General features: G+C 38.4%; 1 protein-coding gene across 4 annotated transcripts in view; it reads right to left on the bottom strand.

Moving 5' to 3' along the window:
* The window catches only part of SYT1 (synaptotagmin 1), a 357,757-nt gene that overhangs the window by 35,282 nt on the left and 294,955 nt on the right, over positions 1 to 27,520 (bottom strand). For all 4 annotated transcript variants that reach the window (XM_055808605.1, XM_055808602.1, XM_055808601.1 and 1 more), the window contains one exon: positions 19,550 to 19,667. In XM_055808605.1, coding sequence (XP_055664580.1) covers positions 19,550 to 19,667 — 118 coding nt within the window. The remainder of the gene's footprint in view (positions 1 to 19,549; positions 19,668 to 27,520) is intronic.

A 27,520-nucleotide genomic window follows, 5' to 3' on the forward strand; every position in this document is an offset into this window, starting at 1 on the left:
TGAAGTTGTATGTATTCTCAGGTACCCATGACAGACCAAAATACTGTCCCAGCAGTGCAAATTTCCTTAGATGTATGTAGTATGGTTCAATAACATTTGGCCAACTGAAAAGTTTTTAAAAAATGTTTTCTAGTCATTTGGTTAGGTGCCTGTTTGGCTGATGCCCTTTACCACTGCTAAGTGATTCATAGCTTCCAACCCCTGAGAATCAATTCAGCAGAAATTGTCATTGCTTTCCTATATCAAAGAGACAGAATTGCAACTGATTTCTCCAGAAAATGCTACCCCAATTTACACAATTTCAAAAAGTAATGGCATCAGCTACTCTTAAAAGGATATAGTTACTTTAAATCTAAACTTACCCTAAGGCAAAGGACTCCCCCAAATAAATGGCCATTTTGCATACTCAGACCGATAGCAGCTCTAATACTTCCAGCTCAAACCAGCCTAGGTCTTCAGAAAGAACTGTGGCTTTGCAGAATAAAAATCAACCAGAAACCTAGAAAGCCATTCTGCAGTTTGGGGAGTGTCTGGATTAAACCCTCCAGGAAATCCATGGCTCAGCAGCCTCGACTGCAAGGTCTTCTCTACATGTCCTCACTGAGGGGAGGCAGCGGGGCAAGGGCTGCAGGAACTGCATGCCATCCTTTTTGCTATTCATTTTCCTGTGGGCTTACATAGGTCCTCTTATTGTCAGACTACAAGCACATTCGTTGTATGACTGCAATGTTTTCTGTCCACAGCACATGAACAGATAGGAAGGGGATACCAGCTCTTTGGTCATGTGGTGAGCATATTTTCAATTGCATGATGGGAGAAAGATTGGAGAATTTAAGCCCTGCTGTGCTCCCATACCAGGTGAATAGTTCCTCACTGCTGCTTTAAATTATAGACTTCAAGCTCTTTGGAAAAGCTGTGAATGTGTGAAAGCTGCAATGCAGTTATTTCTTAGTTTCCCATCTATTTTTGTGTTTCAATTTCTAAATTATCTTGTTACATAAAATGAGCTTATCCCCACCTACTATTCAGCATCCTTAATTTCATATCTGTTTTTTTCCACCACTTCTTTCAACATAAGTTTTGCTTTTTTTGTAACTTTGGGATATTTTGGGGACCTGCAAATACATCATTAATCTCGTAAATTATTTCAGTTCTCTCTAAAGCTTTCCTGTATCATCCATTTCATTCAGCTTAAATATTTTGGCTGATTTCAAAGAGTTAATAACTAACAGCTCATACTGCTATACAAAGTATTCTTTTCATACATGTGCATCACTTGCTCCATGCTTCTGCATAACTAATAATACATGTCTAAAATATATGTATTTGAGATTAATCCAATCACCTATTTATGTAATCCAATCAATCTGTTTATGTTTAAATATGTTGGTATTTTGTTATGGCATCTGGGTACCTCCTATGACTAAAATCTAGTGCTAAATTAATGACACCCACAAAAATTTGTCAGACCCCAATTACTTGTGTGCTGCTGCTGTCACTAAACTGAATAAACAGCCCGTCCGTGTTGCAGTACAGAGAGTGGAGACAATGTATTGTAGTGCAGATCCCAGTCCTGTGCATTAGCATAGCAGCTGAGTGTGTGAAGCATTTATACCATGCTAACTTAAAAGAATCGGCTTCATTTTCATGTAATACACAACTAAGAATTACATTGAAAAGCCTCCAATTAAAGTCCTATCTGAAAGCTTTCCAGTCCTGCAGAATCCCAAACAAGGAACTGTCTGTGTCAAGTGAAAAATTAATTTAAAATAATTTGATAAAAACCTTAATTAAAAGTGTGTCAGGATAAATACACCTCACTTTATGTCCTGAAGCCCATTAAATTTCACTATGACAAAGTGCCACTGGTGCATGAATGCCAGAGATTCAGTGCTGCTTTCTCCAAAGCCTTTTTTTGGCCTGGAAATTTCTCCTTTTGTATCCTGTCTCTGCAGCTGGCAGGAAAAGCATCATCTCAAAAACCTGATCTCTGAAACATCCAAGACCACAGCCAGCCTCTGGGAGGTGGCAGCAAAGAGATGAAGGTATTACTTGTTCTCAGCTCCTTACATACAGAATGTGCTACCAGTACCATTTGCATCAGCTGTGAGCTTCTGGGCAGCTGGCAAAGACAAACAGCAGTAATAATGCTGGCCTTCAGTCCTCCCTGCCTTGAGATTCAGTGTGCACACAAGAGACCAGCCGCGGTGGCTAACCACTGAACTGAGCTCTGGTTCTGCTCCCCATCAAAAGGGAGGCAACCATAAATTTTACCAGCAACAACTACGGCAACTCCAAACTGTCTTGAGAAAAGTGGGCACTACACTCTCCTCCCCAGAAGGAAAGTGAATAAATCCCTGCAAAATTCTCCACAATATTCCCCTACCAATAAGTTTCTTATCTCACCCTAATCTTAGATAGGACACACTCTTCCAGACTTACATTTTGGCTACGGAGGAGGAAGACAGGAGGATCATAGAACCTAACAGCAAAATACATGCTGCAAAAAACTCAAGCTATGGTAGCCACAAAGTAAAAAATAAAAAAAAAAATAAAAAAAGGAAAACAGCTAGGTTTTATTCAATTATTGTTCAATATTAATAGACTAACATAATTGAGAATCGCTGCCATTTCCATACATTGGTAGTTTTTGCAAATACAGTGGGTATCTTGGTAATTTTTTTGATAACAAAATGTTGAATAATACAGTTGCCTATTATAAAAATCTCCCAGAGATTGTATCTCCAAACCAGTGGCAAAACCCTCAGAGAAGAAACCCCAAAATCATTATAACACTATATAATTACTTTATGATTTTATCAGTGTGTGTGTCAGCAGGAGCAAGAAAGAGACTGCTGTTCATAGAGACAATTCTATCACAACAAGGCTTACAAAGATATTAATGTAAAAGCTTCTCATTGTCTGAAAATCCTTTGCCATGGCAACTTAAAATCAGCTGCTTCCAAGTGATTTTAAAGCTTTACCATCCCCCCTAACCCCGTGAGCTTCAGACCTGGTATTTCAACCACAACTATTAAATCTTCCAAACAGGTATATACATTATCTCTTCAAAGACCTGCCTGATGAGCAGGTCCATTTACCCTGCAGGGACAAGTAATCATTTTGGGTCTCATGCATGGCAGAAATTATTGTATCAGGAATCCTGTATTCAAATCACTCAAACTCTTGCACATACACTCCCAGAATGGCTGGGGCGCCGAGATGTTTTTTGCATTACAATGAAGCTGCTTTTCATTGAACTGTATTTTTGTGCTGCTTTACACTTGCTGACAGCATTGATCCTCTTATCATCTTCAAGGATATCTGATAAAAATTATCTGATTCAATGGGAACTTGAGACAGTTTCAGCTACAGATGTACCAAAATTTGCTTTGAAATCTACAGATGCCCCTCCATTCAGTCAGTGAGACCAAGTACGTAGATAAGTTGAAAAAAATACCTGTTACAAATTTGAACTGGAGAATTATGTACCTCAATTTCTGTGAATACAAAACACTGCAGAGCCTATTTTCAGCTGTGAGTTTTTAAACTGTGTTGGGCTAATGGTTCTCAGGTTGCGTACCACAAGCAGTGACTGTAAACAAGTTAACCCCCCTCAGAAAATACCCAGCTCTATGCATTTCATAAGGAGCACTTATCATTTACTGTTCATCCACTATATGCCTGATTCATTCTCAGGTGATGGCAAGGAAGAAGAATATTTAAAATTCTGCTATGTGGCTTTTGGGGTAATGTTTTTAAGCACATGAGCATGATTAGACTGACTGCAGTTCTTAAGTACAGTCATGATACAAATAATATACAACAGTCTCAGGGAGGAAAGGGATCTAAGCACAGATGGAAGAAGGAGGGAAAAATCAGGAAATTCAAGACTTACTATTATTATTACTGCCACAGTAGCACTCAAGAGGCCCCTTTCAGTTGGACATTGGCTCTATAGGGTAAGAGGCAGTCCTGTCCCCACATGGATATAATATAAATGCAAACAAAGGCACAAAGAAATGCTACCCAAGGTCAAACTTAGCCAAATACCTTTACATGTGATCAAACAACAAGTTACTAGCAAATCTGGGAAGAGTTAACCTTAAGTCCCAAAGTAGCATTTAGGTGCATACAGAAAAATATTGCCACACCTTGGGTACCGAGAAAAGGAAATGTAAAAAGACCGTACACATGCATGTGAAAGAGGACATAGCTGTCACAGTGTTTTCTGGAAAAATATTTTTTTCTGTATGTCCAACATTACACCACTGCACCTCCCACAGAACATGTTCATTTGGTCACCCAATATATGGAGATGCCCTCAGTCTCCTAAACATTTTGAGAGATGGAAAACTGCATGCTTCAGATCCCTCTGGGATGGACTCTTGATGGCTCAGCTCAGGCTTAGCCCAGAGACAAAATGAGAGGGTGTGAACGAGCTCTGCATGAAGCACAGCCTTTGCATGCTTGGTAAAAAACCATAGCTGTTCCTGGAAACAGAGAAGGTGGTTCTGAAGACTAGGTTTTCATCAGCAGAACATGCATCAGAGAAGCAGGAACCCTGGTCCTGTTCCTAGTCAACATGAGGAATTCAATTCTCCACCTCCTCTGAGACTTCCTATCCACTAGGATGCAGTCTTGGCTGCTGGTTAGGAAATTAAAGCATTTTCTTAAATCTGAAGACAAGTAAATGAGAAGGAAAGGCTCCTGGGACAAGAAGGATGTCTGCCAGGAAACGTCTTAACTTTGCAAACCATGGTTAGAGATACTTTAGGTGGATGAGGACAGATGAAGGTCTCAATGTGATTTTACTTTGCTGGGATCATACAAGCATTTTACATTAGGAAGTTATGAGTTAAAACCCACCCACAAAGTATACACTACAGTGGGATCCAGAAAGTAAGATTTTTCTGAAGGTTCAGAACAGAAGCTACTACTAAGTCATGTTCCCATGCCACCCGTATCTCCACTGCTTCATACAACTGCATTTGCATTGCCACTTGGAATACTAATGTTTAAAGACTCCACAAAAAATGCTAGAGGTAATTTTCAGACAAATACAGTTGAACTTTTTCTCTTTTGGTCTTATTTTGATGCCTTAGAAAGTCAAGAGTACTTACTAGTCTAAGCTCTCCTTTAAACATTTTTATCACCTAGCACTATACGGCTCATTGACATCCAGGAATCAGCTTTTGGACAAAAGAGCTCAAGGGAATGCACAATGTGCACATTTTTCTTATGAGCACTCCTTCTCAAATTTGACTATCCAAGTCACCTGACAGATGGCTAAACTCACACGCACTCTGTCATTTCCCTATTGACTGCACATCTAAGAGACTCAGCTAAGCATTAGCTTAAGCCCTGAAATATCTTTGAAGCCTCAAGTATTAGAAAGTATGTTTTGAATTTAAGTCCTCTAATTCATTGAAAAATACCTTATCAGCTTCTCTGTGCTGTCAGAGCTGTGTAAGAGTTTTGATATAATTGAGACACCAACCTTCTGCTTTTAAGTTTACCAAGGGTTGGCCCTGACCAGTTGATTCAGTGAAAATCTGGTCTCTGCAACTGACTGAATCAGGAAACTTTGATAAAAGTACAATTTACAATGTATTTAAAAGCCTAAGTATGGATGGGATTTTCAAAAGTACATACCTAAGCACCTTTCAGAGGACTACCGAAAAACCCATCTGACTTCTAATTCTTATCGCAGGACACATAAATGACTTAAAAAATGTGGCCAAATTTCCACACTCCTGTTTTTAAAAATCACTGTAAAATTCAGTATTCTAATGAGTAATTTTCTTCCACAGTTAAGTGCAAAGTTGTTTGTATAAAGTTATTAATTTTGACTACTAAAATCATCTGCTTCATAAGAATAACTGAATGTCACTTTTATGCACATGCAAGAGGACAAATAAAGATGTACCAATGGTCTGTTCATGATTGGAAAAGAAAGAAATCCAAAACTTCTGTCACCCACTAGAGTTAAAACTCATGAATTGTCCTTATTAGAAATAAAAATATTAGCAGAAGTTCCTGATTATTTTAGTAAGGTTTGTCTTGCCCTTCATTGCCTTTAATTTATTAGCATGTTATCTATTGAGCTTCATGCCCATAACAGAGTAGAACTGGAAGTCTGATGTCAGCATATGCTGCCAAATCTGTTGATGTGAAGTTTGAAAATATTCATTTGAACCAATTTTAATGCTTCAGCTTAGCAGGATTTCAGGGAGCAAAAGACAAGCTTTATGTGGATTTAGCATGCCTATTGAAAATCTTGTGCTGTTCTGTGGTGGTTTGTGTTTTATGACCATTGTCTAAACTGTGATGTGACTTTGATAGCTTGCCTGCTCTTCGGTGATGCATAGATGGCAACTCTCTGTATCTTTTACAAAACCCAAATTTTAACTTCCTGGCAGCTTGCATACAATTTCTTTCAAATACTTTTCACTGTAATTACTTATTTCCCCCCCCCCCCCCATCTTTCCAACTGTCTTTATCATGCTAACCTGATTAAGTCATTAAGTGATTTTTATTATATGCCTTATTTCTTTCATTCTGATTAGTTTGTGAGACTCTAATCGCTGTGCTTTTTCTTTAATATGGCTTGCAGATCATTTAGGAATATGTGCTATTCAGACTATTTTATTATCCCCATATAAAATTCACATAGAAATTGTTGACAAGAAATAAAAAACACAGACAATGATAGGCGATGTTTCCCATTGTTTCCCAGAGGCAAAAAGGTGGCATTCATTTACGCACAAGCAGAACAAACATCCAGTCAACAAAGTATACTCCAGCAATAGCCAAAGCCCTTACTAATCCTGTGGCCACATAGATGTTCAAACAAAACAGAATTAAAAAATCCAAAATCAGGGTTCTATCACCCTTACATGATAAAATAAAAACTTCACCTGATGGAAATCAGCAGGAAAAGCTGAATATATATCTTATTGTTATGTTGTGGAATGACAGAATCTAACTGTGTGTACAGCCAGCTTTTACTTCTTAAGATATGTATGCAATTCGAGAGACAAGGAGGAAGATAAACAAACATTCAGTGTACATGGAAAGATAAAACTGGCAGATGGAGACGATGGCTTTTATGCTTCTGAGAATAAATAAAAATTAACGCAGAAAAACAAAGGTAAAAATATAAAAGTGAGCATAAATGTTTTGCATTTGACCACAATGTTACCTTTCAATGAAACAACACAAATTAATACAGAATACTATTGTACCATATGGATGCTTGGATTCCTGCCAGAAAAATTGCACCATCTGTCTACCAGAAAATGGACTGACATGTTATGTATTACTGGAAGGCTACCATTCTTTTCAATATACCAGTCACGATCCTGACTTGCATAATACACTTCTCAGTCCAGTAAGATTAGCAGTGGTCCCAAGACAGTGCTTGTAACCAAGTCTGACCTAAGATACTGAAGGACTGTTAAACTACTGTGTCGTACTTTAGAAACTCAGACCAGTGACATAAAATTTGATCACCATTAATGAGGAATTGTCATGAATCATATTCAGAAGCAGCTTAGAGCTCTTCCTTCTTCTCTTTGGTGACAATCTAACATTATTAACGAAATTTTAGACAAGATGTCCAAGCTAATCCACCTTTCTCATCAAACGGAGTACAATAACTTTGTTTTGTCTATAGATGGCACACTATCAATTTACTTCACCCTGTTATCAAACACATGACATAGCCACAAACAGCACACAGAACATGCACTTATACAATGCATCTCATTTAGTATGCCTGATTGCTATAATATAAGTCAAACAAACAAACAAAAAAACATTCCCCCAGGGTTCTTCACATTTGAAGCAGATTTCATGGAAATTTAACTCAATTTCAGGAATATAATTGAACTAACAATCTGTTCTCTTAGACACTATGTCCCCTGCTTGATACTATGCAGGGCTGGACAGATGCCAAAGAAGCTTTGAATGTACTTCAAAAGTGTTGGTGAACAATGACCGGCCTTTTCTAAAAGCAAGATGTGTGTGCTGGATAGGTCAGGCAGCAGCACTCTGGCTGATGCTAGCCTTCCCCTCCATTTAACCTATCAGGATTCAAATACAGCGAATTGTAAACAAAGAGAAAATACAGCAAATAGCATGTAAACAAGAAAAGCCAAAGTGTGTATCCTGCAAATGCTCTGCAGAAAGCAAACCTGTATGCAAATACACAGCAATGGAATGCTTGGGAACCATTCAGCTTTCTGCTGAAGTCCTATGCCAACAGAGTCAAAATTTGTTTTCTAAAATCAGGGTACGGTCTAACTTACTCACATTCAAGGTCTCCTATGCATGGAAAGCAATTAAAACTAGAGAGCAGTAATGGAATGATTTGGAGCAGCTATCTTGATTAAAAAAAAAAGAAAGTATTCATTTGCTTTATGCAGAGATCAGAAAGAAAGAAAAAACCCACCACACAGCAAGAAAATGAGAATAAATTTAAATATGAATCATCAAAGAATGTTTTTCCCTAGATTTTCAATAAAATGAAGTACATTTTTTTTGTTTGGGTTCCCAAGGAAACACAGTGCAGGTAATCATTCTGCTTTCTTTGTGTGCAGGTACCAGCTTGGTGACTGACTGCCCCCTTTCCATACCTTTTTAGTATATTGGCCAGCATCAATCAAACTTGACAGGATAACAGGCCTCCCAAGGATATTAAATTCCTACAAGCTTTGTGAAAGTAGGCAGCCAGATGGAATAGAGAGAGCCCACTAAGTATCCCTACATGAGGTGAAAGCTGCAACCTGGTCGCACCTCTTATTACACACCAGAAAATACATGTGTGAAAGGGATATTATGGATGTTCAAACTGCGGAAAAAAAGTTTCAATTGAAGCACGTGTTTTATTAGAGATCAGAATACCCAGTCATACTCTGAAATTCAAAGGAAATCATGCCTTATAATTCCACTTCTCACAGAACTATATTTTAAATTACTAGTGGACTACTGTTGGCCTTGGGCTTTTGCTAACTCTTAATGCAATGGAACATTTCATCAGTGAAAAACCTACCTCAAGGCTGAAAAGCTATCAAGTCCATATCCCTTGCTACCTCATTGGACCTGAAGCCGAGGACCATAATACCTAGACACTATTGCTGACATACTGATTACACAAAGGAAAGTGTGCACTCGTGCATGTGGAAGATGTGTTTGTCTGAATAATTTCATTTATAAACAAATGACTGTCTATGCTTTAGTGTGGGTTCTACTTATGCTACTCCATTTTGTTGCAAGAAGAATTCAAACCCTGATCAAAAAGATGTAATCTATGCCCAGATTAGACAAAAGCAACATCTATCTCATACTTGAGTCTATTTCTTGATTAATTCAGGTCAAAGAACTCAATCAATTTAGGAAATCACTTGCTCCCCCACAGGGAGTCTCAGACACAAAGACTGAGCAGACCAGCCCATGGAAAGATTGTTCTTGTCAAGTGCTGGTTTCCCCAACCAGAAGCCAGGCAGTAACATCCTGAAGTAGATATTCCTCAGCAATGGGGTACTACAGATAGTGTCCAGGAATGGCTGAGCCAGTACCTGACTTCCCCCATCCAGGCAGGAGTTTGGTCCAATAGTGACTTTGAATAACAGCAGAAACCTCTCCCAGAAACACCTTTGCTCCCTCAGCTTTCCAGATTCAGATCCCAAATACCTTATTTGTAAAGTAACATGCACTTCTTTTTAATTAAATATTCCCCCCCCCCCCCCCCCCCCCCGTTTTTTATCCATGAGGGAGCAGCCTGAATTAACTTAGCTCCCAACCAGCTGAAACAATTTGTAGCACAGGACTTGCTGATGCTGTCACATCCTTACATAAGCATTTCCTCACATCCCACACAGCCAGGGCTCCTGAACTTAGAAAACCCGTTATGTTGCACGCTCTCATAATCACTACTTTTAGCATCCCTCAAATGTTGACAAGCATGTGATGGTTTGCTGATGGGAAGCAACTGATCTAGCTGAGTATTTCAACTCAGCTGCTGGGAACTTACTGCAGGAACACATTCCCTCACAACAGTGTCGTAATACGACTGGCCCTGGAGCCAGCTGTACTGCAAAGATCTCTGGAGAGAGTGAAACAGAATTTAAGACACTTTCTCACTAGGGCTCAGTCAGGACATTATCATATTCTCTTCACTGGAAAGGTGGATTTAACCTGCAGACCTGCATATGTAAAGTGTTCTGTGATACCACTGGGAATCTGAGGAAAAAGAGGTCCCACGAACTGGGCTTGATAGCCGAGATTAAACAGAACCCCTTACTTCTCTGACCTGAAGCAATTCCTACAGAGATGCTGCTGAGCTGCAGAGATTACATTTGGGTCCTGAAATCCTCGTGTGTCCCTACGTACAGTACAGGAATTAAAATTTGGTTCTGCCTACTACTAGATTATGCACAGTTTTATAATGTGTATCTGTACCTTTATTTGGTTTTAAACAAACTCAAATCTGAGAGAGATTATGTTGTGACACAGCTCACAATACAGAGTTTACAAACCCTCCTTTCTGCCTTCACAAAAAACCATAGAGAAGGGTGAAGCTGTAGAGTGGGTGGGGGTCTTGTTGACAGATTTCCTTTTAGGCATGTTTTGCAAGCAAACCTCTAAATGCTACCCATGGCACATCGGGCCATTGTGTTATGTAACATCTGAATTTTGCAGTCAAATAAACTTTATGTCTGTTGGCATGCACACTGGAAAAATGCTATGTGATCTGCGCTTTATTTGTGTCTTTTCTTAAGAAGAGTTCTATATTTTACTATTCAATAATTATTAGATTAGTATCTAATGTGATGGGATGCAGCAAGAAACCCCTAAACATAAATTACTTTGATTTAAAGAGAGTAAAAAATGTTGCTATCCGTAAACTTGAAGACAGCTCAGCAGAAAATAAAGGAATTCATGTGGAGAACGAGCAATAGCATATTCATCAACAAGACAGAAAAAGGATAGGTTAATAAGCACAAGAGGAAAAAAACCTTAATCTCCTCCCATGGACTAGATTCACTGCACTAACGAGCATACAATGTCAGGAGATGTTCCCTCCATATTACCCATTCTGTTATTGCATTATGCTGGTGATAGATGCATCAGTTGAGAGAAACACATCTGGCACCATCTGACCAACAAGACTGGCATAATGGACGAAAAAGCACCACAGCTTTTAGCTTTAAACCAATCATACTGTTAAGGGAGAAAAACCCCATCAGATTCCTCTCTTATCTTTAGCTTTGTAAAACAACCGCTTAGCCCCTTAGCTGTCCTAAATAAACTAAATATCTAAATAAAAGTGTTGCTTGTGCAGATACTTCACTCATATCCAGCCTTCTCATCCTCTTAAATATATCTGAAATTTTCACAGAAGTGACAACATACACCTTACAAAACTATGCCTGAAGAGCTCAGTTATTCTAGTTTATTGCAAAGATGATGTAAAGAGACCTTAATGATGATACAGGAGACCCTCATGAAGGGGTGTTGACTGTGGTGACTTTCACAGCTAATAAACAAAAGCAAAAGAAACCATAGCTAGGAATTAAACACAGATACATTCTCACCACCACCACACAAGAACTTCTTTACAAGGGAAAAGTGGCATTTCTGGGCTTCACTTTTCCACCTTGTCGACAGGTAATTTGCAGTTAATCAAACCCCAGTGACTGACTCAACTAGAACAAGGTGGCTCCAAGGCAGCGTGGCCTCTGCTGGTGGGAAGAAACACAGCCCAAATGATGGCTTTTCTACCTCATCCATAGCATCACAGAAGTAAAGCAAGGGATAAAATATTTGGAAAAAGAATCCCACTGAGATTCATATCACTTTCATGAGACACAAAAAAGGCACAGTAAGAATAACTGAGTGTTGGCACCTCAGTCTTAATCAGCAACAAGATTATATTTCTCTTCTGTTACCTTGAGAAAGGCAATGGGACCCTTACTGGGAACTGCATCAATAGAAGAGAGGGCAGGACTTGACTTTCATCTTCACTTAGAAAAGTTTTGGAAAATAGATTTTTGAATTGTCAAGGGGAAAACTTATTTTTCATTTTTTAAAAAATGATCAGCATCTCACAGCTGCCAGTGGAGAGCTTCACTTGCCAAATGCATGAACAAATCTGAACTACCACCCATAAAGCATGCATGTGAAGTAACGATACCGACAAAGAACTAGGAACACTTGCCCTCCTATCTGTCTCCTTACACTGAAGTATATGTCTTCTCTGTCGTCATAGATGTGTTTTCAGCACAGTATAATAGAGGAGATGTGCAGTTCCCTTCTCAGCATACATCCCCTGCTCTCTTCAGGGATAATTTAGGATCAGGATCAAGGGTCTAATCGGTGAAATGTTTCTTTCCATTGAGATATGTACACAAAGGAGTTACACGTTGGAAACAGTCATGAGATCTGTAAGAAGTAACCACATCAAGATCTAGCAGAAACTAATAACCTTTCTGGCCCACATGGGGTTAAGCACACCAAAAAATGCATGCGGGATTTAAAGTAATGTCAAAACTTGAATTTAAACTTGTTTTTATTTCTTCAGAAAATCCTACAAACCTCATCAAACTTCAATCATGTTAACAGTGCTAATAAAATGCTCATCATGCTGTCTTAAAAACCTGTATGACTTTTACACAGTCCTGGAAAGGAAATATCCTCAATTATACTTTCCTTACTTTCTGTGAACATTTAAGCGCTGATCTAAACTGGAGTTCTGGAGATGAAAAAAGACATTTTCTTTTTGAGTTCATATTTAATTTTTTTTCCTCGAAACCCATTAAAATAAAAGACATAGGCTGCAATTTTCAGAGAGCAAAAATAAATTAAACTTAATTGTAAGAGACCTGACTAATTTCCCTAAGGACTCCAGAATCTATCTACAGTACTTCTACATCCATTTTACAGCCACGCACAATGCTATGAAATTCTTGTAGAGCTTGAAAACCTAAAGTATTAACCATCTCATTTCCATATAAGTAATTAACACACACATTTTCACACTTGCTTTGGGACTGCATAAGCAAATAAAAACATACTATAATTTAATCAGGAAGAAGCATGCATACAAACACACACAAAATGCATTATATAGATGTAGCTATCCAGATAAAAGGATAAGATGTCTTTCTGCTTTCTGTTTTGGGGAAGGGTGTGGGGAAATCGATAGCAATGGCACAAAATGATGACTATTGACTGGCAGAGCCCACATAGCTCGGGGCTGACCTCCTGCACCTTTGGTCAGCATGTACTACCAAGGAGATGTACGCATACAATAAGCTTTCTTTCCTTTCTCAAATCATGAAGCTGTTCAAACACCTCCTGAGCCCAGGCACTTTTTCAGCACAGTGTTTGTCCTAAGGTTTCTCAGCACAATGCCTACAGGTTTTGTACAACTTCACTGGTAATCAGCAGGCACAATCTCCTTTTTCCTCCCTTTAAGCATAGGAGGAAAAAAAAGAGAAGAACAATTTGACTCTGCTTTTTTGTAGGACTTGATGGTTTACCTAATACAATATATTATTGTGTGCAACAGCCTGTAGCATATGATTCAGTGGAAATTGTGTACTCACTCCAAAATGGACAATTGCCTGACAGCTTCTTCTAAAAACTCCAAAATGGCTTGGAGTATGTGCATCAATGTCTCCTTTAGCATGGCTTGTATGATGAATACATTGTCATTTTGAATATATTTTGATTTTGGAGTTGCCTTCTTCAGCTTTTAACTTGAGGAGGAAGGTGATCTGATGTCGAAGGCTTGAGTTGGGATTTGGAGACACAACTCCCTAAGGCCTTATTTACCCATTGAAAGAGGACTGTTTCAGACGACCCCACTCCTTACTGCTCAGTCTTAAGGAAGACATCACCAGCAGGGGTGTTCTTCCAGGCCGGAGAGAGAGAGATTTTGACATGATGGAGATCTGGTGACCCATTCCATCTCCACTGTAGGAGCCCAAAGTGAATACTGTGATGCTGTGAGACCGCTTTGTGAGCGTTAGAGATGTACTGCTGCAGCCATCTACTGTTGGAACTTCTGCCAGCGTTTTACAGTACAGATACTGAGATACCAGATGTTGCAGAAATCCTTGCAGTAAGTAGAGATCTTAAAATATTTGTTGGTACTGATCTCTGTTGGATTCTTTAGGATTAGGCTAGATGTAAATGCAGCTGTTGTGGTGGTGGTGCTTTTTGTTTATTTTTACTTCTGTCTTCTAATAAGATTGTTTTCTTGTCCCTCAATATTGACTGAGTTATGCTTACAATACAGCTTATAGCAAGGCCATGACACTAATGGTATATTTCTCTTCCTATAATATTGCATTTGTGTTAGGTAGCTTTTCAGGTTTCTCATGCTTTAATGAAGTTATTAAAGTGAATGCTCTGCCTGCATAATTCATGAGCATTCACTCTGTCTTCAGAGAGCTGGTCTCAAAACAATTTTTAATTTTTCAATTCTTTTCTGAGACATCCAGCCAATTTGAATTTGAATGCAATATTTAAAATAAATGTCTAATTGTAGAAAACTACCTTTATTTCTGCTATAATATCATTTGGTCCCCAGAGATGGTTCTGGTTTATAGTATTTGCTCAGAAGACACAGAAAGGTGCTATATATTTTCTATTTATAACTCATAAATATTGAGATTAGCTTTCACACATAATGGACTGGATTATGGGCCGCTTTCTCTTCACAGCTGTATCTACAGCTTTCTGCAGAAGGAAGAGTACATGGATGCAGTGACAATCCTCTTCTCCTTGCAGTTCTTCCTAAGCATTACTTTGGCATAAATAGGTGTAGTTTAGGGTCTGCTATAATATTTTCTACTTGGCAACAGTTCCTAAGGAAATACCTGAGCCCATGCCAGCTGGGGCATCTGCTCCCCACTGAATCTCTGGGTCTGACTGGGGGGAGTGGTGAGAAGCAGAAATGCTGAGGAGATAAGGGGAGGGTACATTGCTTGCTACTAGGATACATTCCTGGTAATTAGATTCACTAAAAGCTAATCATGCTAAAATAATACATAGAGAAGAAAACCACAATAGCTTTCAAAGATTTTTAGTATGAATAAAACGTACTGAAATTAATCCTAGAAAGATGATAAGCTATGTTAAGGTTTACACTTATTATCAGCTACTAAGAGATGACTTTTTGATACAAAACAATATTTCACCAGTAATAAATACAGCCACTGAAGTTCTTAAAAAAAACAACCCAGGCATTTAAGCCAAAAGGTCTGGGTAGCTACACACCCATAACAACAGTCTGTCCAGCTGCCAGGCTAAGCCTCTTTCTGAAGGTTCAGAGGGAAAATGCTTTTCAATGTATTCAGGTAATTTATTTTAATGATTGGCTTGGTCAAAGCAGGGAAAGCTGCTGGAAGTTGAAATGAAAGCTTTTATTTCATGTTAGGAACAAAAATGAATACAAATGGAAGGTATGACTAAATACATGGAAATCCATAAAACTGCCTACATAAACGTGTATTAATATTGGGAATCTTCCTATGGAATAAAAAGAAACACCACTTTTATTGCATAGACCAAATTTAGCTGCTAGTCAGATGTACTGAGGGTTAAGCAACCATTTTTTCTTTAGAAAATAAGTAAAACCTACATATACAAAACAAGATTAAAATGAATTTAGATAAAAGTTTCATACTCATTTAAATCTATATGTGAAATCACTACCACTTTGATTTAAATGAATATCTCATAGGGGAGCTACAGATAATTCCTACCCACTTTCTGGAACAGAAGGGATTGTAAACCTGAATAATATATCATAATTCACAGACAACCCTTGTGAACTGAATGGCGTTGCTAGGGTGCATTTTGCCTTTATCAAAAAATTAGTCAGACTATGTCTCTGTGGCCTGTTTGGAGTAATAAACTACAAATGGGTTTTGAAATCTTCCAATTTTGCAAATCATCTAAATGAAATAAACCCCCCAAACAACACAGTGTCTTGGGAGTTTAAGTTCCCTTGATTTTGTTGTAAGACCTAAGCTGCTACGTCTAGTAGACACTTTGGGTGAAGGTTACCTATAAAGCATGTAACCTGAATTTACCAAATTCAGACAAATAAAAACGATCTCTTTAGAGCTTACATTCCTACATATCACCTGCCAGATGTCAGATTCATTAAAAATACATTTGAATATAATTTAAATAATTAAAATGCCATTTTAAAACATGCGTAATTGTTTGCCAGAAGCCCTTGCTCACTAGAAGCAATAATTTCCACTTGTTGTGGTGACTTGATGAGCTCAGGCTGAACACTTCCAGTGTTTGAGCCAAGGTTTGCTTTAGTCACAGCCTGGTGTTACAATTAAATTTAAGACCTGGGAGTTTATTGCTCGGATGGGTGATCTGGTTTTGTTCAAGGAGTCTAATGAATTTGATGATTAGTCTGTTGTCTTTTATTGTCTGTTTCCAAGTAATTTGTGCTTGGCTTTTGACTGCTAATAAAATTTATGGAAAAGTTCAAAATGCTGGAGATAAAGGCTGGTTTTTTTGCAACTGTAGTAACCATTAAATAGGATATATACACTGACTAGCAAGATTAAGGTTTCACCAGTAGAAGCCCTTTAGAAATGCTACAAAAGGTAGTACTCTCAATCTCTCAATCTCCTTTGATCAGTCTCTTGCTTTTGATAGGTACTTTCGCAACCAGGCTATTTGCACAACGTAAACATACATGTTAAAAATCAAGCTAGTCCGATTGCCCACAATTATGGTTTTAATATATTTCTAAACAGAAGTTCAGAAGACTACTGAGCCACAGTGACTGGTTCTTTGTATTGGGACTAAAGATAACATAAATGCTTTCCACATCGTTGAGGTGCAAAGGTATAGCAGATATTTAGTAGCAGCAGTAATACTCAAAATGTGGAGAAAAGCAGCTAGAGGGAACTGCAAGGTTGCCCACTGCTGTGCTGCGAATGCTTGGCAGTGCTATGTCAGACCTCCTGCAGGCATCAGTGCCTTGCTCCTCCTTTCTGCAAGGCAGATAAACTCCACAGAGAGGCATAAAGGCTGAACGCAAGAGAAAGCAGAGCCCTTTCCAAATGTCCGCCTGCTGCTTTTCCAGCATCTTCTCCAGAACAGCAGAGAGTAACAGAAAGAAATATTCTAAACTCAAAACCCAGATGCTTTTTGCCTATTTCTGACATACTTCTAAGATTTTTTTCCCCATGTGTCAATTGCATAATTTTCACCTTTTGCTAATGGCTTTCCTTCAGTGACAGTAAGTGCTGTTGCGTGTATAGGTAACATTCAGTTTGAGATCACATTTGATTGTTACCATTTTCACACCTCCACTGCAATGCAAAACTTTCAGTTTTGCAAACCAAAAAGCCATTTCTGTATTTAGAGAAAATAACAAAACCAGCAGGGAAAGTGTTCGTTAATCGAGATAAAACCCTGTCACCTTCATTACCACTTAGCAGTACTGTACTTTGAGAGTGAGTAGGTATTATTTAGTGTGAATAATGACAACAGAATCTCAGCTTGATTTCAAAAGTTATTTCTGCATAATTTATTCAAAAGATAAATTCCCTAATGAAAGATACTGGATCCACTTTAAACCAACATTATTTCATCTATAATTACTGCCTCAGGAATACTGTACTAACTGCCATTTATCACTGTCAGTGACTTTTGAATTCCTGTTACAACCATGGTATCCCATTGGGTTTGTTTGTCTCTGAGAGAACATGATGTTTCTAGTTTGGCATGGCCCTGGAAAAGGAGAACAAAACCTGTCATCCCCTAGAAATATATTTAAATATCCTCTATGTGCTTCAGCATAGAGAGGAGTAAGCCCATTCATTTCCTTGTAGTTATTTCCAACACAACACATTGCGTTTTCCATCTGAAGTTTGGAGAAGGTCTTCAGTTTGTTACAGCTTCCACTGCTCCTTTCTTTTCTTATAAGCTGAGTACTCATTATCCATCACAATTCTCACAAAGCTTGGAAAAGAATATTGATGCTCTGGCTCTCAGAGCCTACATTTCAGTCAAAAAACTCCACACTACCTCATGAGAATCTACTCTTTCATTAGAAAACAATTAGGAAGTAAATGTGCTTGAGAATATTAATTTATAGTTGGGTCAGTAGGAGTGTTAGGGAAACTGTTAGTGGTGTGTCCTAATCCAGTGTCCATTTTAGAAAAGAAAAAGCTAGGCTGGACTGAGGTAACGACTACAACAATATTTTGATGTCTTTTAGTTTCTTATGTCTTGCTGTGCAGAGCAAGACTTTAGAAGCAAGTGGAAAAAAAAAAGATAAATGGTTACTGGTAAAAGACTTTTGTTTCCCCTCACCTTGTGAAGGTCTTCCTATTATTGTTGATCAAAAGCAGGAAATAAAACCTTCAGGCTTAGTTTTAGCAGATTCCCATTTCTCCGTGTATTTCGAATATAACTCTTACCTTGTGCTAAGATTAGAATTAAAAAAAAGCAGAACACTTTTTTCTTGTCACTTCCTAATTTAGAATTGGCAACTACATCATCTCTGTGTTAGTGACAGCTGTAAAATTTTTCAGTTCTAGAGCTGCGCTGGAAATATCCCGATTCTCAATGGTGGGTAGAAACTGTCTCTTGCAAACAGAAGGTATATAAAATAAAATCCTCATGGAAAGACCTCACCTTATAAACCACGCTGTTATTTAATTTGGTCTCAGCTAATTGGCTGATTAGACAGTAATTTGTGTCCAAATTCCAGACACAGCAGGGAACAGAAGCTCACACGAAGCTCCACCAGATCCCTGGGACACAGCCCTAGAGCACAGAGGCACAGCCTTGATGTCACAGGTGCTGACTGCACCCTCTCTTAGAGATGGCATACATCATCTCGCTCACGGTGTGTAGCCTTACTGTAAGGAAAGACTATGAAGGCTGTTTGTAGGTACTGAGCATGTTGGAGATAGCAACCTCACAGACTACCGCAAGTGCAAGACTATCATTTTGATTGCTGGTGTACATGCAAATGCAGAGCACTCCCAGCTCTGTGCATGGAAGCAATCACACCTGAGCCCTTCAAATGTAGAAACAATTACCCTAGCACCTCAACCAGCAGTCAGCATGGTGACCTGTGGTGATTTCCTCTATTATGTGTTATCAGTAACATTGCAGGGAAATGCTCACATTTTGTGAGATTAAACAGACAATATGAATTGTAGTCAGATTTTTTTCTCTTGCTTGAATAGTCAGTATTAATCTCCAGGCAACACGAGAGAAGGAAAGTACAGAGAGCTGGCACTGTCATCTGACTGTTTAACTCCTCAGACCTCGTCTTGTAGTGGAATGCAATATATAACAAATCTCCTTTTCTTAAACTAGAATGTATATTCAGTCATCAGGCCCCAACTTTCAGAAAACACCAACTGCTTTTTTCAGCGAACAAGAGCCCTTACCTTCTCAACCCAGACACCTCCAACAGCAAAATGCATTGATATTCTGCCTTTACAAGCCTGTAAAATCTGCAGGCAGATTTTAATGCACATACCTGATAGTCCACCAACATCCATCTTCTTCAGGTTCTTTGCCTCCAGAATGACAACGGTCAGTTTGCCAGCAGTAGGCACATAACGGAGGGAGAAGCAGATATCACCCAGTTTTTCTTGCTGTGAAAGCAAACAAGACATGGTGTTGTATTTCAATAATATTTAGTACCTTTAAAAAACAGTTTTGAAAGTCCCACAGAAAATTATCAGGATTATATCTAAACTCCTACTGTTAAACAAAACACTCAAATGGTCAATATAAGATACCTGCCACAAGTTGCCCAGCTTAAATTCTTTACAACCTCAAGCCCATTGCAGCAACTGGGTTCCACAGCAACTATCCTGTATGGAGCCAAATGACATTATGTGCTGGCTGCAAAGTAAGTAATATTGCTCAGCATTTCACCCCTGGCAATCAGGGTCTCTGTAAACTAAGTAATGATTATTTGTTTTTGGGGTTTTTTTTCCAAGTTGTGTTTCGGTGGCAATCATTTAACACGCACTCATGTGCAACTACTAGACTATTTTCCATGAAACTGTTTTCTGTGGGTCTTTCTTATCTTTCTCATCACACTTTGTCACAAAAGAAAAAAGTATCAAAAACACAAAGCAGAAAACATTCAGTATAAAAAAAGACTTTTCTCTTACCTGACAGGCATAGAAAAAGAAAAAGAAAAAAAAAGGCAGAGATAGACCAGGAAAGCACTCAGTGCATCCCTCCTCACAACAGGAATGGCTGGAAGGGTTTGGTTTTGCCTTCAGCCTTGCAGCCTATCACCTGGGATCCTGCCAAATGCAACCCTTTGCTGTTAATTGCTTATTACCTAACAGTTGTGACAAAGAGGGAAAGGCTGAATTAGTTCAGAATTACAGGAACTTTGTTTTAAAAGGAGGACCAAGTTCAAAAACAGATTTGAACTTGCAGATATGAGAGGGAGAGAGAAAAAAAGAGAATACTGCTAGAAATGATCACTAGGGTGATCCAAGCTGCTTTTCTCCTTCTTTTCAGGCACAATGTTATCTCTAGGAGGGTAACAAGGTTGCCTTTGAGACAAGAAGAATCAGGTTACACTGAACAGTCCAATAAAGCATTTCAGACAGCAATGTTTCTCTTTTAAAGGCAGTAGTTCTTATGGCATATGCCTGTTTCCACAATTTATTCAGGCAGTAGAGTATAAAGCACATTTCTATGGAGATATATCTCTTTGGTTCCAATGTTTTGTTAGAATATATTGGAAAGGTGGTTGTTGAAAAGTTTTGGGGGTGTACCAAGTTTTTTGTTAAGACAGGAGGTGATTTTTTTTTTTTTTTTGCAGGAAATATGCACTTTTCCCCCACACCACAAATGCAAAAAGAATATAGCAATTTACCAGGTTCAAAGAGGCAAAGTCAGAACCTTACCTAAAAAGCTGGGGGAACACTACTGAGAGCAACTGACTCACGTATCAATGGATGTAGTAGGTATTTCCTAGGGGAAAAGACAGCCCATGTCCTAAGGACTTTACATCTACGTAAAAGGAACCAAAATGTTCCTTTCCAGCTGGGACCTTGAGTTTCCAAGCAATTTGAAAGAAACAGAACTTCATCCACTAAGCCAATTTTTCAGCATCAGTGGCAGTTCTTCTCTCAATAGGTCTTACACACAATCACTTTTTATCCAGGTTTGGATGAGCACCTGCAGCACATCCATCTCATGGATGCATGTAAAATGTTCGGCTATACTTCAGAGTTTACATCTTCCTCCCTTATCAAAAGGTGCATGGGCTGGTCTCAGAAGACTTCCTTGGGGATGTGGGATTCTTTGTTGTTTCCAGCAATGGACTAGAGTGGTATATATTAAGAACAGCACCATGTAGTTACTGTTCCTTTTATTTTAAAAAAACTTAGAAACTACAACAATAATGCAAAAAGTTACAAACTCTGGATTGATTATTACAAGTTGGGAACAAAACCCAGGGTTTGTAATAGATAGTTCCCTGCAAAACAGCTCAGTGATCAGCCGTGGTCAGGAAACATAAAGAACAAACACAGTTATGTATAGTTAGGAAATGCTCAGAGAGAGCACACAAAATAGCTCATGATGTTAAATGTGTGCATCACTTACAAAAACACTGTCAGAATGCACATGTGTCAATATCTTGAAAACTTATGGTGTCCTTCCCACATGAAAAAGGATATGGTAGAATTGTGAAAGATTCCAAGAAAACCAGCAGGCATGATCAAAGATATGACACAGCTTCTGCAGAAGGAACAGCTAAGTATATTAGAACTTTTCAGGCTGCAGAAGGGGTAGCTGGGGGGGCAGTATCTTAGAGACCTCTATGTGACGAGGAGGGCTGTAATGATGTTACAACCTTGCTCAAAAGAACAGATCCTAATATCAGAAAATTTAAAATTTTAACTCACATCTAGAATAACCTAAGATGTCTTTCACAGCATGGACTGCACTGCTGTGGAAGGACCTCCTATTCCTCTCTGTCTGCATATACTGTTATAAATCCCAGCATAGATTCAGATCATGGAAATATGGATTTCAGCTGTGCAATCTGCATAGCTCATGCTCAGTTCTGACGGAGCCTGCAATGGCATGGTGACAGCAAAACATGCTCCTGTTCCCCTGACATTCAGTTTTGGAACTCCATATTGGCTATAGGCTAATGGTGAAGTTGATCTATCACTTGCAGCTTGTACGGAATGGAAGAAATCAATTACTCATTGATTCGTGTTATCATGATCACAGCTCACCCAGCTGCCCGGTGCGCTCTGAGGTCACTGCTCTGTTACATAGCAGACTTTTAAATTAGCCTGGTTGATTCATGGGGCTGTGAATAAGACTGAAAAAGGATACATTTGAAAGCTTGTTTTACTTCCCTATCTTAAGAGACCTTTGTACTCACGTATCACCTGATATTCAAGGGCTGTGCTCTTGCCTCTAGACTCACCAGGCAGAGCTTTAGTTGTAGCAGAACAGGAACTTGTATTCCTTTCTATTCCTCAGAAATGTACCTAATTGACAGAGTATCTAAATCCCTGTTTTGGAAGGTACTTTTAAATCAATACCATGCTTCTAATTGTTCCTTTGAGTGGATTTTTTTTTTAAGTTTTTGTTTGGTGGGGTTTTTTTTGTACTTGCATTGAGAATAGATTGTGTTTAGTAAGCATAAAATGGTGTTAGGATTGTGTTTTCTAATCTGAGTGCTTCAGCAGAGGTGGAGGAGGTACTTTACAGTTATTGCCACTGAGACCATCACCTCTCACCAGCTTTTTTCTCCATCTGTAATCATGTTATGCTTCTGTGCAAATACCACAATTGTCTACACAGAAGAGTAATTTTATGAGAGAACTTAATGCATTTTTAGCTTCTTTTAATGTAATTTTAGCTGCAGGAAGCACAGAGAAGCCAGCATCACGTAAATAGACAGTTTCCCATAGATCACCAGCAAGCCATGGGAAATGGCAGCAGGTGATGAGCTCATTCCAGTGAATAACCTGAAGAAAAAGCACAGGTACCTCTTTAAATGACTACAGAATCATGTTTAGTACTTTCTTTGCTGTTATTAAAATCTGTACTAACTGCAATTCTTCAATATTTCTTGTACTTTTAATATTTTCTCTTTGCATGACTGCCACAGGTTTTCTGTTTCTAATCTGGTTTGGTTTGGTTGTTTTTTTTGTTTTTATATTTGTCAGGCAAAATACTGCAAGTGGCAGCACTGCAATGAAGCAACAAAAAGCAATCACTAGAGGTGTGGTTTGCAGGAGATAATTACAAACCCCTGCAGGGCTACAAGGTACAGATGAGTGCTTCTGGTATGGTGATTATCTCATGGAGATGCCTTATTGTTATTATTAATTTCTTTCAGCCCTATATATAAATAATTTATGTTAGCAAATTACTTTGATCTCTGATGGAAACTGTAAGTTAGTGTTAGAAACTTCCAGCTGGGAGGTTCATAGACATAACCTATTCATGTATAATGCCTAAATACGAATCAAAAGGCTCTCCCCATCTAAGCAACTTCATAACTTCTTTACATTTAAAGAGGATGCAATGGAGCAGAACATAACTGACATAGCGCTGCTAACACTTCTTCAGCTTAGAAAAGGCTATTGGAAGTCCTATTGAGAACCTGGACTTCTTAGAGATGACTCTGCCTGTCTCATGTTTCATCTCATATTTGTCAGTAGTCATTTTTTCCTTGACAGTACACTCTCCTAATGAGCTACAGAGAAAAATACTATTTATGTAGATTACTCTCATTTGCACTGCAGAACCTCTAACACAGGTATCTATCTTCTTAGTATAACCATTCTCCACATTTTTGTGGAAGATATTACCGGAAAGTTGATGCTTTCATCTATCTTGGTAAAACAATACCAAAAAATGAGCCACAGCACCATGTACTTTTTCCTCATTGGATTGAAGACTCCAAAATAGTCAGTAGATGAAGACTATAAACATGGTGAGGTGGGCTTCCAACTTCAATACCTGGTTTTGGTTGTGGATATTTGATTGTGGATATTTGCATAAGCCTGAGAGAAATACAATAGGATGTAGTTTATCTGTGAAGAGCCAAAATACGATCTTCCACCAATCAATATTTACAATGGAAGCTCATAATGTTCACTGCGTAGTTTTTGCAGCAAACCAAAATGTTTTAAAACTCTGTGGAGAAAACAGGGACAGCATAAAGGTGGGTTATAAGCTAAATCACAGTCTTTCAAATTCAGGAAACTCTGGTAAACTATAATGACAGAATCGCTAATCCTAATTCCCACTTCCACAGGCTTCAGACAGTTCTGAAGTTCTGTCTATACATGGCGATCTCAAATCAATAAATCTCTTTGCTTGGCATGTAAGCCATGAATACACTAAGATACAAAGGTGTCACAATAATACTAGTAACAGAATCACATGGATGCAGAAATGGATTACATGGACGGGCCAAAACTTCAGTTAAGCCACCATAGAAGTGGGCAGAGTTATCAACCCATACACATCTCTGGGATCTACAGTTGGGAAAGTATTGCTTCTCCACACCCCCTGGGTCAAACAGGTACCATACTGGGAAAAGGAAATACTAGTTTGTTGGGGTCCCTTTTTTTCTTTAAACCTGAAATTTTATTGCCACAACGGCTGTCTTTAACATTACCAGCTTAAAAGGCATTGCATTTTTGATAAATCCATGGTTAAAGAACAAAACAGAAAATTTCAGACCTGAAATAGGTATGATCAGGAAAGCAAGACAATCTTTTTCTCTTATGCCTGCAAATTAGTGACTAGATGACCCCACATTATGAAAACGATTCTGCCACAATTAGGCAAAGGAGTGGGAAGTGAGAAAGAAGCTCTTAAAACTGGGTTTGCATAAACAGGCTAGAAATAGATGGTGCAGCAGGAAAAGCTGAAGAAGAACCGGAAAGAGAAACAAAAGCTGGAGCTAATCTGTCAGCCCATTATAGCACTTTTGGAGACTATCACATGACTATGTATGCACAGCAAGTACCACTATACCCCAAAGTCTATGAACTACTTTTGGAATAAAGTACTGAGAGTGAATAGGAGAGGGAGAACTCTCCCCAGACTTTTCAGTCAAGAAGTTGATTACAGAAGTAGCTATTTCAGGCTTGCAAAATGTTAATGATCAACCCAGTCAATATAAACTTACAGACTTTAACAACTAAACCATTAATCTGACAAGCAGAATAATTCCTTTGCTGTCTAAAAGGATTTCATGCCCATGAACAGAGCAGTCATGCTGTTATACAGCTAGCAGTAAATAGGTGCTAAATAAATGCCTCTGGAGAAAAGGAAGAATCTTCTTCATGACTGTACCTACTGCACTTTTGAAGAAAATATTTTAAAACAATAAAATATGACCACACAAGTGCCCTACTACGTATTTCCTTATTCAAGGATCAGTCTCTATTCGCAGGAATAACCCACTTGTCTTACAAAATGAAAGTACAGAGTGTGATCTAAAGTATCTCCCATTTGCTTTTACTAACATAATTTCAGAAGTATCTTCATAGGTTATACTCCCTTTAAATGTGCAAACTTGGCCATAAAAGGAAGCTCCTGTTAACGTTAAGTGTCCAGTTACAAGCCACATAACAACTAAATTAAGAAGCAAAGCAAAGTGAAATAGCAGGAGATCTTGGAAGAAACAGAGAGTTCTTGAGAAAAAGATCCAGAGGGCTCATTTCAGACACTGCAAAAAAGGGACTAGCAGTAACAACAGGCTAAAGAAGAGATGGAGGGGAGACTGATGCTAGGTGAACAGAGAACAGAAATAGAAGCAAAGATCCATGCAGTAAGTTTTAAAAGGGAGAAGTTTTAGGGCAGACAGGTAACAATCTTTCAAATTAAGTGAATTTATTAAAGGTATCAGGAGGTGGTATCTGTAGGGCTATAGTCACAGTACAAAGTAGGAGTGAGGAAGAGCCAAAAGAAACATTTTAATTGCATATTCCTTTTGACTGATTTCCCTACTACAGTGCTACTCTCTGACTCCTTTGTGGTACAACTTCTGTACTTTTTACCTTTGCTTAAATGGAACAGACCTACTAGGATCTTTCCATGGAAATAAAAATCTACTTTTTTTCTTCATTTTTTCCCCTGAAACAGCAGTTCTTGACATAGAAATTCTTCACAAATCTCTGTCTTCTTATTGCAATATATATAGAAAGGTAGTAGACTGCATTTCTTTTAACTGCCCCAATTATGTAATATTCTCCAACACAATGGTAAATTGACTTGAAAGCAAGTTGCGCAATAGTTTGAACCAGCTGATGTTATTAAAAAATTAACAAGTCAGGTTTTGTTAGCTTCCTCCTCTTAGTCTTCTTCATTACATTTTTAACCCATTTAAAGAAAGCCTTTCTATTACTGCTTTCTAAAAAGCAGAGGAAATGGAAAGATAAAACACTGTTATTAGCAGTAGAAAATGACACTTCACGGTCATCAGTTTAAAAGCATTACAATCAGCTGCCTCTTGCAAAATGAGAAAAGCTGTGACTGAAGGCACTTGAAATCAAAGATTAGCACAAACGCACTCTTTCATTTCCAGACAAGAGACCATGCTACCAAACATACTGAGTTCTTAATTGAACAAGAAGAAAATTAATTTCTTAAATAAATGAGAAAGGGATGAATGAATTAAAAGCAACATATATGCCTGAGCAGCATAGCCTGGTCTTGTGTAACTCTCTGCCTATCCACAAATGCTTGCAGCTGGCTGCTCTGCTTTAATGATTGCATCTTGCTCTATTTTGCCACTTGGCTTTTCCTCAGTTCCTGCCTGATCATATTTCTAAATGTCACTGACGTTTATGCAGGCCAGTCCACAAAACAAAATTAATTTAACTGAATGGCACATTAATATTATTACTTTTGACAGCATGGAAAACTTATTAACTATAGCATGTCAAAAGGCTAGCCTAGTGAGTAGTCTAAGTACAACATCGAAAGGAAATGTAATACATTTGGAAGGGGTTTTTTTGCTTATCAGACACTGTGAGTAGTCAAATCACAAAGCTTTTCCATAACTATTACAGTATTATATGTGCATTGCTCTACAGAAAGTCCTTGTCCTCCTGTGACAGGGTACAGGAAGCCACAGTACATACCCTGGCTTGATTTGAAAACACCATTTATAGTAAGTATGGACACCTTAATGCTTAGTTAATGTAGTTTCTACTACACCAAGAGTGTCCTAGTTTCCAAAAGCAATTGACTCCAATGCTTTAGATTACAGATTGGGATTGCAGCATATATCCAAAAATATACATGGTCAGTAGACAGCAAAGAACTGTAATTGATAATCAGATCAGTCACTGATTTCTTAGTTGCAAGGTGTAGCACTGGATGCGGTACTGTCTTAAAAATCTGGCATGAACAGAGTCCTTGCTATGATGACCACACATTATCAATTAATGAAAGACAGAACAAGCAGATCAAAGAAACCAGCAGG

Source organism: Falco peregrinus, chromosome 6, assembly GCF_023634155.1.
Source record: "Falco peregrinus isolate bFalPer1 chromosome 6, bFalPer1.pri, whole genome shotgun sequence".
NCBI classification, from domain to species: Eukaryota; Metazoa; Chordata; class Aves; order Falconiformes; family Falconidae; genus Falco; species Falco peregrinus.